General features: G+C 54.5%; 1 protein-coding gene across 2 annotated transcripts; it reads right to left on the bottom strand.

Annotated features, from left to right (window-relative positions):
• Window positions 1-177: 177 nt before the first annotated feature.
• On the bottom strand, window positions 178-9,253 carry TLE5 (TLE family member 5, transcriptional modulator). 2 transcript variants are annotated; one of them, XM_071578342.1, is made up of 7 exons: window positions 8,924-9,253; window positions 8,498-8,595; window positions 6,992-7,055; window positions 4,642-4,686; window positions 3,312-3,374; window positions 1,892-1,966; window positions 178-1,248 (listed from the first exon to the last, which is right to left on the bottom strand). In XM_071578342.1, exons 1-7 carry the CDS (start codon window positions 8,948-8,950, stop codon window positions 1,030-1,032), a joined length of 591 nt encoding a protein of 196 aa, XP_071434443.1. In that variant the 5' UTR covers window positions 8,951-9,253; the 3' UTR covers window positions 178-1,029. The 2 variants fall into 2 exon arrangements, with proteins under 2 accessions (XP_071434443.1, XP_071434442.1); XM_071578341.1 differs by having other exon boundaries at window positions 178-1,251; window positions 8,924-9,252.
• Window positions 9,254-16,988: the final 7,735 nt, after the last annotated feature.

The following is a 16,988-nucleotide window of genomic DNA, read 5'->3' on the forward strand; positions in this document are numbered from 1 at the left end:
GAAACAGGAGGAGAGAAGTCATCCCAAAGGCAGCAAAGAAAGTGGCAGCAAGTCATGGTTTTAACCAACCTTCTTATTTCTTTATTTGAAAGGCACAGCTTGTACGTCCTTGATACAGCATTTTCAGTTCCTCTTATTATAGGTCAAGTGATTAAACACAAAAAGCAAAACAAGATCTTTCTAAAGGACTATATACAAACACCAGATTATTATTTTTTTTTCCATTTTTGTTTTTTAAGAAGACACGCTAGCGCACGGATAAGAACAGAGAAAGCTGCTGTATCCTCTACACGGGGCAGGGGCGCAGGGAGGGGAGGCCGGGGAAGGCTCTCGGTCTGCCTGCCCCCTCTGCCCAGCCGCCTGGGCCCCCAAGCTGGGTGCTGTGCTGAGGGGGAGTAGGTGGCACAGGCTCCCCCTCCAGCCCAGGGACAAACCCTGGCAGCCAGAGCTGGTTAAGAACAGGTACATGCAGAACAGCAAGGCGCCGGCCTGGTATTAGTGCAGGAGGGGCGTGGGGGACACAGGGCCAGGGCAATGCGACGAGACCAAGAGCGCCTGGGGAGGGAGGAGATTGTTCCGGGCCAGGGACCCCAGCAGGGCGTTGTGCAGAACCTTTAGGATCACGGGGCAATCTTTAAATACCGAGCGGGGAGCAGCGGGCAGAGGGGAGCCACATGGCACCAAGGAGCTGGGACAGCCAGGGGGGCAGTGGCCCCAGAGCAGCCCAAGCCAGGCTCTGGCTTGGCTCTGTGACAGAGTGGCAGGAGGGACAGGGAAGCCAGGCTGGGCACAGGGAGAGCACGATCGGCCACATGGTTACTGCTATGGCGCTTGCATTGCTGTGCAGCAGCCTGCCCACGGGGACGGCAGTGGGGGCACACCCCAGGCCCTGCTGCCCGTGGGAACAGGCCTGGCAAGCTGCCACCCAACACATCTCCGCGATTCTGCTGCACAGCAACTAGAGAGAGATACTGCATCTTGCACTAACCCACCCCCTTCCCCCAGACAGCCCCCTCCCCCCCGGCCCCTCTAATCCGATTTCTCCCCATCGTCATCTTGGTGGGCATCCCCGTCATGGCCGTTCTTGTCCTCCTTGGAGAGGTGAGCCTGAGAGCCCAGGGCCGAGAGCGAGAGGAGCCCAGTGCCGGCACTGACAGCGGGGAGGGACGGGGGCTGGAGGCCCACGGGGAGTGGAGTCAGAGGCAGAGCGAGGGCTTGGAGCTGCGACAGCTGGTGAGCTTGAAGCTGCTGCTGTAGAGAACGATGGATGGACAGAAAGACAGAACAGGGATATTGTCATTTTGAGTGCACTTGGATCCCAACCCAAAGGCCTGGACTGCCCAAACAGACTGGGCCAGAAATCAAGCTTAAACCAGGGACCTCAGGGTCCTGGAGGGCATTGCAGCCTCAGAACAGAAGGGAAAAGAGATTCTGAAGTCCTGGGGCAGTGACAGCCTCAAGAGAAGACTCAACAGTGTGTCCCCAGCACAACACACAACCCCTACACCACAGGACATCTGGCGTCAGACTCTGGCTCATTCCAAGGATGCGGTTAAAGCCCTCACGACCTTGACCAAGAGCAGATGGTGTTTTCATGCCAGAGAGTTGCTTTGGTTCCTGCTCAAAACCAAAGCTCTTCTCCTTGCACCCTGCTGAGACAGAGCAGGGATCCCTGCTCCCCTGCAAACCTGTGGCCCCAGTCACAGCAAGCCTGGATGGAACCAGCCCTGTGCCAGCACAGCACTTGCAGCCTTGCCCTGTTGCAGCACCAAGCACAGCACAGCAGGCTGGACACATCCCCAGGTCAGCAGTCCACAGCACAGCTCCATCTCAAAGGCCAAAGGCACCAATTCCCACCCCTGTGAACCCAAACTAAACATGCATCACGTACACGGATGATGGAGTTCAGTTCTGGCGCCGTAACTTGCTTAGCTCGTTCAATGGCTCCCAGGACTTGCTGCTGATGCTGGTGTGGAGAAAACAGAGGAATTCAGGGTCATTTCTAGTGCCACAGGGAAGCAGAACAGGGATCCAGTCCTACTGGGTCTCTCCCTCACACACACAGAGGTTTATGCTGCTCACAGAGGTGTCAGGCCACAGACAGGCTGGTTACCCCACAGCTGGAGACACCTGCACACACTTCACCTGTGACAAAGGCCTCACACTGAGGCCCAGCACAGCAAGGAGCAGGGAAGAAAGCACATCTGTCTCACTCACTTCCTCACCACAGGGCTAAACAGGTCCCCTTTTCCTCCCACCCTCATCCTGCTCTGCACAGACCCAGTGATCCTTGGCCAGAAGGGCTCCAAGGCAGGGAATGTCTCTCATCCTGCCGCCCTTTGCCTACACAGACCCTCTAACAAACAAAACAAGCCATAGAATCAGAAGCTCTCAGGAAACTCCCCAGTCCTTGGGACACATCCCAGATCCCAACTGCAACAGCTGGGTGCTCCAAACACAGGCAGGAAAAGCAGCTGTATCACATACTTTAAAAAAAATAAAGGACAACTGTACTTGCTCCTGGGAGAGCACAAGGTCTGTGAACACCAGGCCAGTCCACTGCACCCCAGCAAAGGGATTTTTCTTTCCATTTTGGCAGCAGGACAGGGTAGGGATTGCATTAAGATGCAAAAGGTTTAGCTGTGGCTTAGTTAATAGGCAGCTCTGATCTGATCAGCAAGCCACTTTGTCCTTCCCAAGAACAGGTGGGTGGGAAAAACAAAGCCTGTGCCCAAAGCCCAGGCAAGAAGCCTCCATCCTCCACTGGTCCTGACCAAACTGTCAGAACTGCCCAGAGCTCAGTCTCCATGGGGAGACACAGATACAGCACTAGAGGTGCCTCATCCTCCCCTTGTCTCAGACACCAACTCCCAAGTCCCACTCCATTTCTAAGGGGAGTGGGAGAAGTCCATCATCTGCATTAATTAATGAGGCAGAGGAAGCACATCTCAAGGAGGCACATGGAGGTATTTTCTTAAGTATCCTCCCCCAGTTAGCACCCAAAGCTCCCACTGCCTGTACAGAAGTGGCTGATGACTCAGAAACCACAGGCAGGAGAGACCAGAGCCCATCTTTGTCCACAGCCACCACAAAAGGGACAGACTGGCACATTACCCACCACACAGCCCTCAGGGAGCCAAAACTGTCTCAAAGGGCTGGTGCCTGTGCAGGGGCAGAGAGCAAGCAATGAGGTTTCCCAGACCAGGAGTGTGGAGCAGCCTGTGCCAGAGGGTGGTGACACCTCACTGGCTGCAGTGGGACAGGGGCCTCCACTTTCCCCTTGCCAACACACCCCAAGCTGGGGGACTCACCTCTTGTGAAAGGTAGGGCAGAACCTGTGCACAAATCCCATTTAGCCTCTTGACGATTTCAGCCTAAGAGGTGGGAAGAATGGAGAGGAAAAGTCAGGCACTGGGGACTGGGCACCCACAGCACCAGCTGCCTCACCTTCTGCTTCCCAGCCCAGCCCTAAGTCCCCAAATGGCCCTAAGAAAACACCCTCTCCTTGGAAAGATGCTGGAAGTGTTCTGGTGCCATGGGGGTCACCTCACCCTCGAGACCCCTCCCTACACAGTCAAATGGATCAATGCTGCTGTCTGCAAAGAGCAAATTTTCTATATTCTCTTTCTCCTCCAGGTCTCTGACATTCATTTAACGAACTGGGAGCAACTAGAGAGGAAACTTACTATGGACCCAGGTGGGGATGTGTTGAATTACATTTGCCATGTGGACATAGACAGACACATGTGCTGCCTCCACTATGACCCCTGCTTGACCTCCTCAGGCTCCCCCCTCCCCACAGAAAAGCTGCCAGACTCGGGCTACTCAGGGAGACCAGAGGGGCTGGGCAGCTTCCTCACTACCCTCACACAAGCAGTGGCAAGTTCTGGAGTGTTAAATGCCTTTCTTCTGGCACAGTGAGGCTCCAAGTCATTTGCAAATCACTTTCCAATGGAATCAAAAGAAATACAGAGCCAAAGAGTTTAGGCACACACCAACAACAGCCAAGGGGACCCCACCAGCACTACAGGGAAGCAGACTAGGTGGGAAGACATTCATGGGACAGCAGTGCGGATTTGTGGCTCAGATTCTTCAACAAGATGTAGGTTTTCCCAGGGAAGCCAGTCTCATGGGCTTAGCAACAAGGGCAATGGGATCAGAAGCACCAAGTGCCTTTGTGGGGAGCAGAACTGTGCTAAGAGGCTTATAACTGAGCCACGACATGCAGCCAACTTTGTGACTGGAGCTGGAGCCAGATAGAGACAGGCTTAGAGAAGGCTCATGTTGTTAATACCACAGGTAATTAGTCACTGGGGATAATTAACAACTTAACCATCAGTGAGGGCAATGAGCAAACTTATCCAAGCTGCCACACAGTCTCCAAGCCACAGCTCCAGACTCTGCCTGCACTGCCCTGTCTGGTGCTTAAATATCTGTTCAGAGCCCAGAGTAGCAGCTCTCAGTCCAGCACTGAGAGCCTGACAGGTGGGTGGGCCCTGCATTTCAAAGACAGCTCTGACATTTTACAGGCTCGTGGCATTTCTAGTTCCTGAAATACCACTGAAGTGACAGAGGGCACCACACAGCAGACAACCCACCTTCCCCAGGAATTAGAGCACTTGGAAATGCTTTTTCCCCTACCTGTTTGTGCATTTCAATATTCAGCCCATAGGACATCTCATAGTACTGTAGAACAGGAGAGAAGAGAACAAAACAAATCATAAGTCAAGTCTCTGCCAGGTAAAATGGCTCCATACAGCAGTGCTGGGAACTACCACTGCCATCCTGGCAGAGTCTTCTACAAAGGCTGGGCCAGGATGGAAGGAGAGCAAAGACCAGCCCAGGGAAACAAGGACAGCAGGAGGCAAGCACAGAGACCCCCTCCAGGACTAAGGCAGAGCCCAGGCACTCCCTGCCCACCCTGCTCCAGCCTCATGCTGCTGCAGACGGAGAGCTGGAGACTTGCCAGCTGGGCCCCTCACAGACACCTTTCCACAGTCTGCCTGAAGGTAAGAGCGAGCCATGCTACGTCAAACCCGGAAAAGGGCTCATGGCTCCACCTATACCCATGGCCAGAAGAGAGGCAGCCCCACTCAGAGCCTTGCCTCGCTGGTATCCTCAAGCCCACATGGCTGCTTCAGCAGCAAATGGAAGAGATCACAACTGGCCTTCATCTAGCAAGTAACACATCCAGCTATGCACAGCTCCAGCTGTTTGGGATGAAGTTATGTGGAAACCTCCCCAGCTACACAAAAACAATTCACCCAGAAAACCCCTCCACAGCAGCACAAGGCAGCTTCAGACAATCTGTTGGCAGCAGAATCTAATTCCCAACCCCTGGAAGAAACTGTTATAAGGCTGATGTCTGAGAGTTTAGAAACCTCATCTCCTGCAGCTTGCAGGCTGCAATCCTGATTCTTCCAAATGGGAAAAAAATCCCCATCTGTGCTCATTTAATTCAAGGGGATCACTGGCATTCTGGTGCCGACGCCACAAGGCTGAGAAGCGCCCAGCTTGGTATCGGCATGATCTCAGCCTGCTCCAACACTGCTGTGCGCTCTCGAGGCTTTTTTGCATTCTGAAGGCTGAGCAGGAAGCAGGAGCCCGACCCCCAAGCTGCCAATTGTGACTTACTCAAAAATCAGAGCAGCTGTAGCAGCTTTGCACATTCACAGAAACCCTCCTCTTTGCTTCCTGTGCCTCGCCGTGGCGGGGAGCGGCAGAGCTCCGGCTCAGCCACGCAGGCGAGGCAGGAGCTGCCGCTGTGCCTGCAAAGCCTCGAGCACTGCGCCACGAGTAACAGCCCTTCCCCTCTGCTGCTGCTGCTGCTGGGAACCTGAATCAATTCTGGTGACTGTTGGTATTGAGGAGGAAAAAAAATAAATCTATCTCAGCCACATCTGGAGATGAGGGTCTCCAGGCAGACTGCAAGGCCTGCAAAGCAATCCAGTGAGAACAGGGCAGGTTTACCCATTAATACACAAGGAAAGCTGTGACCCCTTCTCCTCGTCCCCAGCCCCAAGCATGCCTTGCTCCCCAAAGAGTCTGGGCACACAGGCAGTACAGCAGGATGGAGGGGCCAGCTCCCTTATTTCTGGTTTTAAAGCCTTAACTCGACTTGAAAGAGCTGCTGTATTAATTTCTACATCTTATCTCTTCCTTCCAGGGCAGGTGCAGCAGCTGGCAAGCAGGCACCCACTCATCTTCATGGACAGTACCACAGCCTCCTGTTAATTCTATGATAGGAAAGAAGAGACCACAGCCCTGCCTGGCATCCCTCCCCTCTGCTACAAGGGCTCTTTCAGAGGCATTACCTGGCAGGCAAACCATCACCCTGCCTACTAGAACATGGCTGTTTCCTGGCAAATTTCTCTATGGAAAGCCCCAGATAAGCCTGCTGCCCACATGTGGCACCACATCTCATGCCTTTACCAAGTACTGCCCTGGGATTTGCACATTCTGTGCTGGGACACACGTGTTGGAGAGACATGCCAGCACTCAGCACCACAACTCTGCAAGGCTGTGAGGTCACCAGGAGGTGGACAGCGTTTCTTTTGCACAGAAACTGGTTTCTGCTTTCAACTTCCACCAGGCTTGTGGGGCTTTTTTCAGAGCACTGCTTTGCCTCTCACTGGCCACGACCCTCCCAGAGTTCCCGGACACCTGCACACCAGCACCTTGCAACTCCTCCTCAGGTGTGTAAGAGCTGTCCCTTCCCCTGGGCACAGCGAGCAGGGCCAAGGACCCATTAAGCAGTCAGCCACTGGGCCCAGTTTTCTACATCAAAAAATTCCCTGCCACTTCCCCACATTTCAACAACCCGCTGCACACAGCCAACACAAAACACAGAACAGCCCCACTTGCAGAAGAGCCAAAGAGCCCTGGGGCTCTGTAGGGTGTGGGCTCCCTGCCAGGCAGAGCCCAGGCACTGGCACCTGCTCGCGCCAGAGTCACCACCCACACGCTCTCAGCGTCCGGGGCCGCTCCTTACCATGACGTAGTGACGCTGCATCTCCGATTTCTCACTGGCTAGTTTGTCACATTCCAACTTCAAGCTGAAAAGCCAGAAAACAGTAAGAAAAACCACAAACAGGAGGTGAGAGAGTTGATCGCCACAGCGCAGCTGCTTCCTGCGCAGCCTCATCCCGGCCAGGCTGGCTCCTTGGACATCACTATCCAGGCTTCGAGGGGCGGCCAGAGCGGGGCCACGCTGTGCCAGCACAGCAGGGACTGCACAGAACCTGCTCCCACCTTCCCAGCTGGAGTCCCACAACTCAGGACACAGGGCTATCTGCCAGCTCAGCACTGACCTCCCTCAGGCAAATCTGTCCCACAGGAAGTGGAATGGTGGGCAGAAGCAGAGTTGGTTGCCCAGGGAGGGGTTTGCTGTTCCTCAACGGATCGCTGGCAGCTGGGGACAGCTTCTGGCACGGGCTTGTCTGCAGCACTCAAGGGATGCTCCAAAAAAACAACCAAACCAAAGCCAGACCCACTTCTGGATGGTGGGAGGGGGGGACGCCCAAGTGCGGCACGTCTCTCCAGAAGGAAGGATTTTTCCTCTTCCCCTAAATTCTTCACACCCTTCAGAGAACGTGCCGCTGCTCCCAGTGTTTTATGAGACTCCAACTCACCCGCAGAGCAACTGCAGCCGCATGTGCTGTGGTTTTATGTTTCAAACAAGAAACAGCTTCACCTACACAAAACCTGCTCCTTCTCGAGCAGATTAAGTCCAAGGGGGTGGAGAGGGGTAAGGGGAAAGCTTCTCCTTCAGCAGGCACGTTCCTTGGGCTGCCCTTCTCCCTAGATGGCACTGCCAAGACAGGGGGACACCAGGAAATGGCCACTTCCCAGCAGTTTTTCTGCCTGCTCCTGCTAGAATGACACCACCACAAACTTGCAACCTGGCCACAGGCAGAGCCCGGACTGAGGGACATTTCAACCACATGGCACCGATGCTCACACCACAACCGGTGCCCACAGCCTGCCGGGCCATGGCAGAGGGCATCACCCGCTCAATTTAACACAAGGACGTCACGTTTATTTCAGACACTCACAAAGCAACAGATTGTCTCAAGCCAGCTTTTGGGTCAGCAGAAATATTTACACACACGCACGCACACACACTGAGGCAAGCAGAAGCTTTTGGATTTAAGTGCTCCCTGCAGCATTTGCAGTCCAGGAATGGCAGCCAGCAAGAAGAACTGAGGAAAACTCCCAGTAAGAGGCGGGAGGCCTGGCAACCATCCGTGCAGTCCTGGCTTGAGCAGCGCTGGGAGGAGAGACCTTGGCTGGAGAGGGGAATGTGCGTTCTGCTCGCTGGGCTCCCACGCGGACAGGACTAACCCCCTGCCCGAGGTCCTCCTCCAGCCAAAGCTGTCCCAAGCTACGCGACCGGGTCCCCTCCCCCGTGTTCCCATTCGGTGCACGCAGCGAAGCGACGAGCAGGAGAACCGGAGCGATGCCTGCGCCGCCGGCCAGCCCGGCTGGGAGCACGTACCTGTGGTACTGGGCCTGCAGCAGCTGGAACTCGTCTTTGATGCGGTCGCAGGAGTCGGAGGTCGTGAACTTCAGCTGCTGCGGCAGGTGAGAGGAGCCCTTGAACAACAGGAGACAGCGCTGGGGTCGGGGCCGGGGCCAGGCGGACCCCCCCGGCCCGCCCCGCTCCCGCCGCACCGGGGGCCGAGCCCCCGCCAGCGGCTCCCCCGGGCCCGGCGCTCGGGGCCGGGACGCGCCCAAGGTCACCCGAGCGGCCCCTTCCCCGGGCGCTGCCGCCGGCCCCGCCGCCCCTCGGCCCCGCCAGCCGGCGGCGGGAGGCGCTCGATCCGCCCCGGACCCCGCCGGGGCCGCCGAGGGAGGGAGGCCGGGCGGCCCCCGCGCCGTCCCGCCGGTGCCCGGCCCCGCCCCGCGGCCGCTGCGGCCGTACCGAGTGCCGGCTTTGTGGAAACATCATGTCAGGCTGCGGCTCGGTCCCCGCGCGGAGCGGCCCGGTGGTGGCGGTGGTGTTGGTGGTGGCAGTGCCGCCCGTTCCTGCCCCGGCTCCCCGCGCCGCCGCCGCCGCCGCCGCCGCCGCCGCCTTTGTCCGCGCCGGGTCCGGCCGCCCCGGCCCCGCGGCCGCCCCGCCCCGGCCCGGCCGCGCCGCTCGCCCCGCGCCGCTCCCGCCGCCGGCGCCTATTGTCTAATGGCGGCTGCGGCTCCGGCTCCGTCCTGCGGCTGCTCAGCACCACCTGCCGCCGCCGCCGCCGCCTCCCCGGGCCGGGCGGGCCCACGGCCGCCTCCGCCCCCGCCGGTCCCGCCCCCGCCGCGGGCACCGGTTCCGAGCGCCGCGGGCTGCGGGCCCCGGGCGGTGCGGACGGAGCCTCGCCGTCGGGACGGGCTTTTCCCCGGCGGCGGCTCCTCCTCGCGGCCCGGCCGGGGCTGCCCGGCCCCACCGCGGGACGGAGCCCCGAGCCCGCGGGGCAGCACCGGCTCAAGGACCGGTCAAGGTGCCCCGGGCCGGCCCTTGCCCAGCAATGAAGCTCCTCGCCCTTCGCGGCTCATTTTAACGTTCTTCCCCAAGCAGAACAGGCGGGTTTGGTTATTTTTTTGTAACCCGGGGGTTTGTTTTGCTTTATTTCAGCGCTGCCTTTGCTGACCACGAAGGAAGGCAGAGGAAAGGCAGTTCACCTGCAACTGGCCCCTGACAAACCTCCCACCTCCAAACAACAGAGTTCGGCTCTGGATGTAAACTTTGGTCCTAAAACTGCTGCCTGAGGAGTGGACCCTGCAAGTTTTGTCTCCTGCAATTTGTGTCCTCGGGGGATCAATTGCATCCCCACAGAGAGTAGGGAGGTGGGCAATTCAGCCACAGACTTTATTTCTGGAAGGACTCTGTTGCCACGGGGCCACTTGCAAAGCCACACACACACAATTGTGCCCGTGCTGAGGCAGGATCAGGTCCTTGGAAACCATTGGGAGAAGCACAGGCAGGAACACCGTTGGCATGTGTAAGAGCACAGGGACCTTTCATCAATTTCAGATGTTGCTCTGTGTCTATCTTTAAAAATCAGTACATTTTCTGATTAAAAATAAAACCCTACACGTCATGACTCCAGCAATGTGGGCTGGCCTGTTGTGGTATTTATTTTTAAAGAGAACAATATAGCAGCTGAGTTATTGTGACACCTCCTGCATATTGTGCAGTAGCTTTTTCACTTCAAGATCTCCATATTAGTGGAAACTGTGACAGCTTCATGCCAAGGATTATTAATAGTGCAGGCAGGCTTTGTGTCCCTACAGAATAAGGGTTGGAAAACAGGGCAGACAGTCTTCCCCCAGTGGGTTGGCATCCTGGTCCCCCTTTTTACATGTAGAAAAACTGAGCCACCCCAGCTTAGGCTCTGCTCAAGGGCAAAGTGATGCAGTTTGTAGTCAGTGTGTGCAGACCAGACCAGATCAGTGTTGTCCTCTTTCCCCATCCTGGAGCAGCCACGGGCACCCTGCTCACACTGCCCTGCACTGCCATCCCTCCCCTTGCAGCAACTTGCAGTTGTTCCCTTCCAAGTGGGAAATGAAATGCTCCTTTATTGACTTTTCTCTGTTGGCTACAAAATGTTCCATTTTATCTTTTTTTTTTCTCCTTACATTCTTCCAAGAAACACACTAATTTATGGTATAATCTTGGCAAATCTCAATCCAGGGGAACACAAACTCACTTGTGCCTGGTAAATGACTTTGTAATGGGCCTGTTTCCAGCTGGGAATGCATCTGCATCTGAAGAAGGGGGAGTTCTAGCCTTGCCCAGGCAGTAGCCTGTGTGTGTCAGTAGGGGTGAATAGAGCCTGGGCACAGAGGAGCTGGCCTTAAGCACAGCCTGGTGAAAAGAGCAGGTTCCCACAGACCACCTCAGACCTGGCATGGGAAATGAAGGTTTTTTCAGTGCAGGAAGGGAGTTCTAAGCACGTGTGTAGGAGCTCTCCAAGTAAACCAACATTTGTCTGCTGCAAAACTGTATTGACAGCAATGTTGGAAAGCCCCCCAAGCCCCCAACACCTTAGCCAGGAATAAAGTCATGAGGGGCTCTCGCTACAACCAGGACTGGGGCAGAGCTGGGCTGAGCCTGCAGGTGGGATTCCTGGAAGCTGAGGGGGCCACTGAGGGGAGGTGGGTGCTGAGGTGCATCTGTGAGCTGAGTGCCTGGCATTACACAGTGACTTGATGTGGGAGGCTGGCAAAGGAGTCTCCAGGATGGGGTGACCAGGACAGAGGAGCTGGAAGAACCACCTCCACCTCTCCTGCAGGATACACCTCCTTGGCATCAGCCCTTTCAGAGATGAAGGTGCCATGCCTGCCTTTAGCATCACTGCAAGGCACCTTGGAATGTGATCTCGTGGCATGTCTGCTGCCCTCACACCTGCCCCTGGCTTATACCTTGCTGTGTCCACCTGGGCTTTGCCTTTCACTGCTTGGCCAGGCTGGTGGGCTTGTCTGGCTGGAGAGCAGGAGTAGCTTCCTGCCTGGAGCTCCTGCAGGACCAGACCTCTCCTGTGCCTTCATGCTGGTCTCCTGCCCACAGAGGGAAGATCCTGCCATTGCCCCCACTTCCTGTGAGATGGCATGTTTAGGGACATCCTTGCTCACCAGCTCATCTGGCCACTGGGACTGCACCCTGGTTACCAGAGGACTGGCAGTTTATATTTTGCATTGCTAATGGAGCAATAATCTGTCCCAGTCCCTGGTCCCAGCCAGAAGGATTCGTACAGGGATGACCTAATGAAACCAGAGAAACTTCCTATTCGTTCCTAAAAGGAGCAGTCTAACAAAGCTGCCAAAAATAAATCTGTGTAATGAAGAGCCTTTGTAAATTATTCAGATATTATATCCCACTCCAGCACTGATTCAAGGAGAGAGGCTGTACAGACACTTTCTTCTCTGAAGCTCTGGACACAAGGTGAAAGCCAGGCTGTTATTACAATGAAAAATGTAGGTTCTGAGATCCTGCTTTTACCCTGAGCATACTGTCTCTTTTACCTGGAATTAAAGAGGAAGAAATAAAAAAGGCAGAGCAGCAATTCAGGCCCTGAGACAATGAAGGCTTTTTCCCTTCTCTAGGGCCTCAGGATGTCTCTTGAGCCCCATCACCTAAAGCTGACCACATACACAGGTTCTTTCCATGGTCAGGCCTGAGGAACTTGGGGTTCCTGGGACACCACACACCTCAGGGTGGCACAGACAGGACCCCACTGGAGGTGGGGTGGCTCAACCAGTGACTCCTCCTTTGCTTCTCAGTTGTGGTTTGAATGCTGTGGACTCTTTCCAGTAGAAACAGGGCTGAGACACACCAAACTCATTAAACTTCAGCTGCCATCAATACCACCTTTGTTAGCCACCTGCTAACAGATCCCAGTCCCTCCCCGGGACGTAAAACCTGGGTTTGCAGGATGCCAGCCCCCACTGCCACCCCATATTCAGACATCTGAGGCATTTTATAAGGCACAGTGGCTGGGAGCTTGTGGGCTATTAGCCACAGCTGGCCCCATGCCATGCTACTGGTGCTCACAGTCCTTCTCCTGTCCTCCCTCCCTGCTTCCCCAGCCCCTCTTTGCCAGCAGTGGGGCTGGCTGCTGCTTTGCCCAGCCCTGCAGCTTGGCTCTGGCCTGCTGCTCCTGCCCACCAGCAATTGTGCCAGGTCTGTACCACCTGGCAGGGCTGGGGAGGCCAGGGCTGGTGGGAGAGGCTGGGTGCTGGGCCTTGGCTCCCTGCCACATGCAGTTCAGGGCCTGAGGCCACACTGTCCCTTATCACCTCTCTTATCATGGGGATTATTGTCTTTTTATATTAAACTTTCTCCAGATAGCATAATACAATCAGCTAGACATGAGCCAAGGGCTGGGCAGGCCTGGGGATGATTTACAAGCATCTGCCTCTGCAGTCTCTTCCACGTAAGGGGCTGTTTCCTCCTCTCCCTCACCACCTCCCAACATTCCTACTGCCCTTACAAGCAATGCAGGTTTCCCCACAGCAGCAAAGGGCTGGGATAAGCAGTGGGGCTGCACAGGCAGTGCAGGCTCCCAGGGAGGTGAGGAGGACCCACAGCAGCCAGCACTGGCTGCCCCATGAACGTGGCATTGGCACTGCAGGGGTGCCAGGGCTGCCCCTCACCCCCCATCACAGGCCCAAATTCCCTGCCTACACCAAGAAGAAAAATGAGAAACTGCCCCTGGATATGCACAGGTCCCAGCCAGGAATGGCCTGTGGGCAGAAGGGCCCTTTCTCCAAGAAAAGCCTCGGTTCAGGCAGGCTTTTTACAGCTGGTAAAACATTTCTACTCTCTTTGATCCCACTTTATCAGTGACTCGGAATAATTGGGTTCCATTTCTCATGGTGGCTGCCCCCCACCCCTCCCTTCTGCTGTGACCTGTGTTTTTGCTGTGGACTGATTAGGGGTAATTATCCTTTTTACCAGCCAAAGTGCAAGGAACAGTTCACACTCCTTGCAGGAAGCGGGAAAGGCATTTTGCAGCTGAGCTGTGATTAGGAAGCACATGGCAAGGATGCCTGAACCTGCCTGGCCCCTGGACAGGGCTGGGTCAGCATCAAGCTCCAGAGAAGGACTTAGCTCTGGGCGGTGTCACTGAAGCACTTGGTGGGAGATAAGCAGGAAATTTGGAGTTATAACACAATCAGGAGGTCCAGGGGAATCCACTGGCCCTTTGGCCATGAGGAGGTTCCTGGGACAATTATTTTGCAAAAGCAGCATGTGAATCCCTCTGCATATGAAACCCAGACTGAGGCTGATGGTGGGAGTGATCCACAGGGGCTGGAATGGGCAAAGAAGTGGCTTCTTGACCAGGCCCAAATTTGTGCCATGGGCATGGCAAGGATTCTCACCTCTCTCCTCTGGTTCCCTTACTGGACAAAGGGAGGATTGGGATACCAATTTTAAGGTCAAAGGGATCATCCAGGCTTTCCTCTTGCCTCGTGTGAGGCAAGTAATGTCTCCTGACCCCCCTGCACCACATTGCTCCTGCCCTCGTGCAAGATCAGTGTTCATCTACTGCATGGGAGCTTCATCAAATGAATATTTGCAACAATTTATGAGATTTGCACAGGGAAGACAGATTACTACACCCTTAAGAGTCTTTCTGTACTCAGCTAGTTCAGCAGTGCTCCTCCAGGTAGGGAGAACATTTCTTCCTGACCTCAATTTATGACAAACACTGAAGCATGAGGCTGGATTGATTGCACAAGGAGATTGTGTCTTAGTAACTCATGTGAATGCTGCAGCAGCTATGCTAATTCATCATTCCTTTATTTATGAAATCTGTGTGCAGGTTGAGTGCAATTAAATGATGTGCTTTGGGATCCTAGGGGATGAAAGGATCATGGAAAATGTAGGTTTGTTATCCTAGTTTACTGTGCACTGAGCCCACCTACAACAGCATGACAAACCAGATGTGAAACATAAGGTTTAAAAAAAACTAATCCAGCAATTGCTGTCACAGGCTGTATTTGTCAGTGTGTTTGATCTCGGTGCCTTTTCCCCACTTTTCAGAGAACTCAAATCTTTGTGGCATCTTCCTGTGACAGACAATTGAACAGCTTGTAAAACTAATTTTGGGGGAGGCTGAAACATTTCCCTGGTGATGTTCCCCGCTTTGTTTTGATGCTGCTGTGTGCTCTGAGCTTTGGCCTTTCCTCTAAACCCCTGAGGGTGGAGCTGCCAGGGCCTGTGTGCAACACCCCCACTCCCATCCCACTCCTTGGGACGGGGCAGCTGCCACAACATGGACACAGAATCACAGAACAGATCAGGCTGGAAGGGACCAGTGGAGCTCATCTGGTTCAATCTCCCTGCTCAGGCTGGGTGTCCTGAGCACATAACTCAGGACTGAGTCCAGACACATTCCTCCTTTGAATATCTCCAGAGAAGGAGACTCTGCAACACATCTGGGCAACCCGTTCCAGTGCTTGGTCACTGCACCACAAAGTCCTCCCTTGTGTTCAGGTGGAACTTCCTGTGCATCAGTTTCTGTCCATTGTCCTATTGCTCCGTTCTGCTGAGCAGAGCCTGGTCCATCCTCCTGACACCCTCCCTTTCAGATATTTAGGGACTTTGATAGGGACTCTTTGTGTTCTCCAGGCTGATCAGGCCCAGCTCCCTCAGCCTGTCCTTACAAGAGAGATGCTCCCATCCCCTCACTGTCTTTGCAGCTTCTGCTGGACCCTCTCCAGGAGCCCCGTGTCTCTTTTGTCCTGAGGAGCCAAAAACTGGACCCAGTGCTGCAGGTGAGGTCTCAGCAGGGCTGAGGAGTGGGGCAGGATCACCTCCCTGACCTGCTGGCAATGCCTGCTCCCCTCTGCTCTCAAGCATCTGGAAGTCAAAAGCAGTTAAGAAAAGGGGCCAGAATGAAAAAAAGGAATGGTACTGCTGCCTAAAATCAAAGAAAAATTCTCTGGACAATTTTACTGTAGTTAAGGTAGAGAGCAGGTCTTTGAAATGTCTGCAGTGCTGCCCAGCATGGTGTGTCTGCACCCTGAAGGGTCCAGGGGCTGAACACCCTTTATGAGGGCTGGGACCTTCCTCTCTATAAACGAATGGGGGTCACCTTTGGGCTCAGTATTAACTGCAGCAAATGTGGGCCATGAAAGCAGTTGCTCTGGAGAGGCCTGACGACTTCAGGATCAGCTTTCTGGGAAATGCTGCTCATTAAGTCCTTCATGCAGAACTTGGGAAGCTACAAAAAACACAAGGACACTGCCCACCCCCCCTCGTCGGCTCCTTGCCAGTTCCTGGAGAACAGAGTGGAGGGCAGGAACTGCCCCACTTAGGGGAGCAGCTGCTGATCAGAGCAAATGCTGCAGGAGCAGGGGACTGGGGGGATGCATGAAGTCAGCAGCTCTGCTGACACCAGCAGTTGCAAGAGGCTGTGAGGGGAGAGAAAGGTAAGGAGAGGAACATCTGAGCCTACAGACACAGCAACCTGGTGGGGCAGGGACAGGGAGCCTGGAAAATTGCACAGCACTGGTGGCAGAGCTGAGGGAAATCCCAGGTCTCCTGTTTTCTGGGTGAACCCTCTGAGCATCAAACTTTTTCTATAAGGGAGAAAGGGAAGGAGTGGGCAGACTATTGTTGCTTGGAGACTGGCAGTTCTGTCATTCATAAATCAACAGTTTGATCAGGATTCACCAGAACTTGTGTCTGTCAGAAGGAACCAAGCAAGTGGTCCAGAAGAGGGATGCAAATTCTGTTACTCCTTATCTTTTGGTAAGCTGTGGAAGTTTCATCAGGATCTTCTGGCCTTTAGATTTTGATCCTGCCCAGGGGAAGGCAACCAAAATAATAGTTTCTAGCAAATAGCAGCCCAGCAATTGCTCAAATTAGTCCAGCAATCCCAACGAGATAACTCTGTAGCACACCCCAGACACACCACCTGTGTTGCACTGGCAGCCCCAGGACATGTAAAGAGGTCAAAGTGACTTGCCTGTCAGAGGAGTGTTGCAGGTGTGATAGGAATTTCAGTCTCCCTGCCTCCTTAAGCACTATCCAGAGATGGAGTTCCAAAGGGCACAGGGTTACACAGAGCAGCCTGCTGTGGCTTTGAGTCTGGGTGTCCTGAGTGCTTCTACCTGTAGAATAATTTTAAGCTGCCAAAGCAAAGAGACTGCACCTCCATAGCCAGAGATCAGTGATCAGGGAGTAACAATCCTCTTCTTTGCCATGGGGCATCTGGAAAAGTAAGAGAACATAAGATTTGGAGGTACTGATGCTGTGAAAGGCCAAACAATGAAAAGACCATTTAGGGAAAAAAATACAGTTAGAGTCTTCTTTTAACTAAGGCAAAGAGCTCAGGAGAATAGCACAGGCATAAGAGGAGTAGGTGGGATTTAAGTGGGAAATAAAACCTGTTGTTTGTGAGTGTCTTGTGTTTCTGTCTCACAAGGTAAGGACTGGCAAACCACAGAATAAGCCAGGCAGGTAACAAGGAAGACAGGTACATAACAGCCCTATC

The sequence above is a fragment of the Pithys albifrons genome, chromosome 27 (assembly GCF_047495875.1).
Source record: "Pithys albifrons albifrons isolate INPA30051 chromosome 27, PitAlb_v1, whole genome shotgun sequence".
Taxonomy (NCBI): domain Eukaryota; kingdom Metazoa; phylum Chordata; class Aves; order Passeriformes; family Thamnophilidae; genus Pithys; species Pithys albifrons.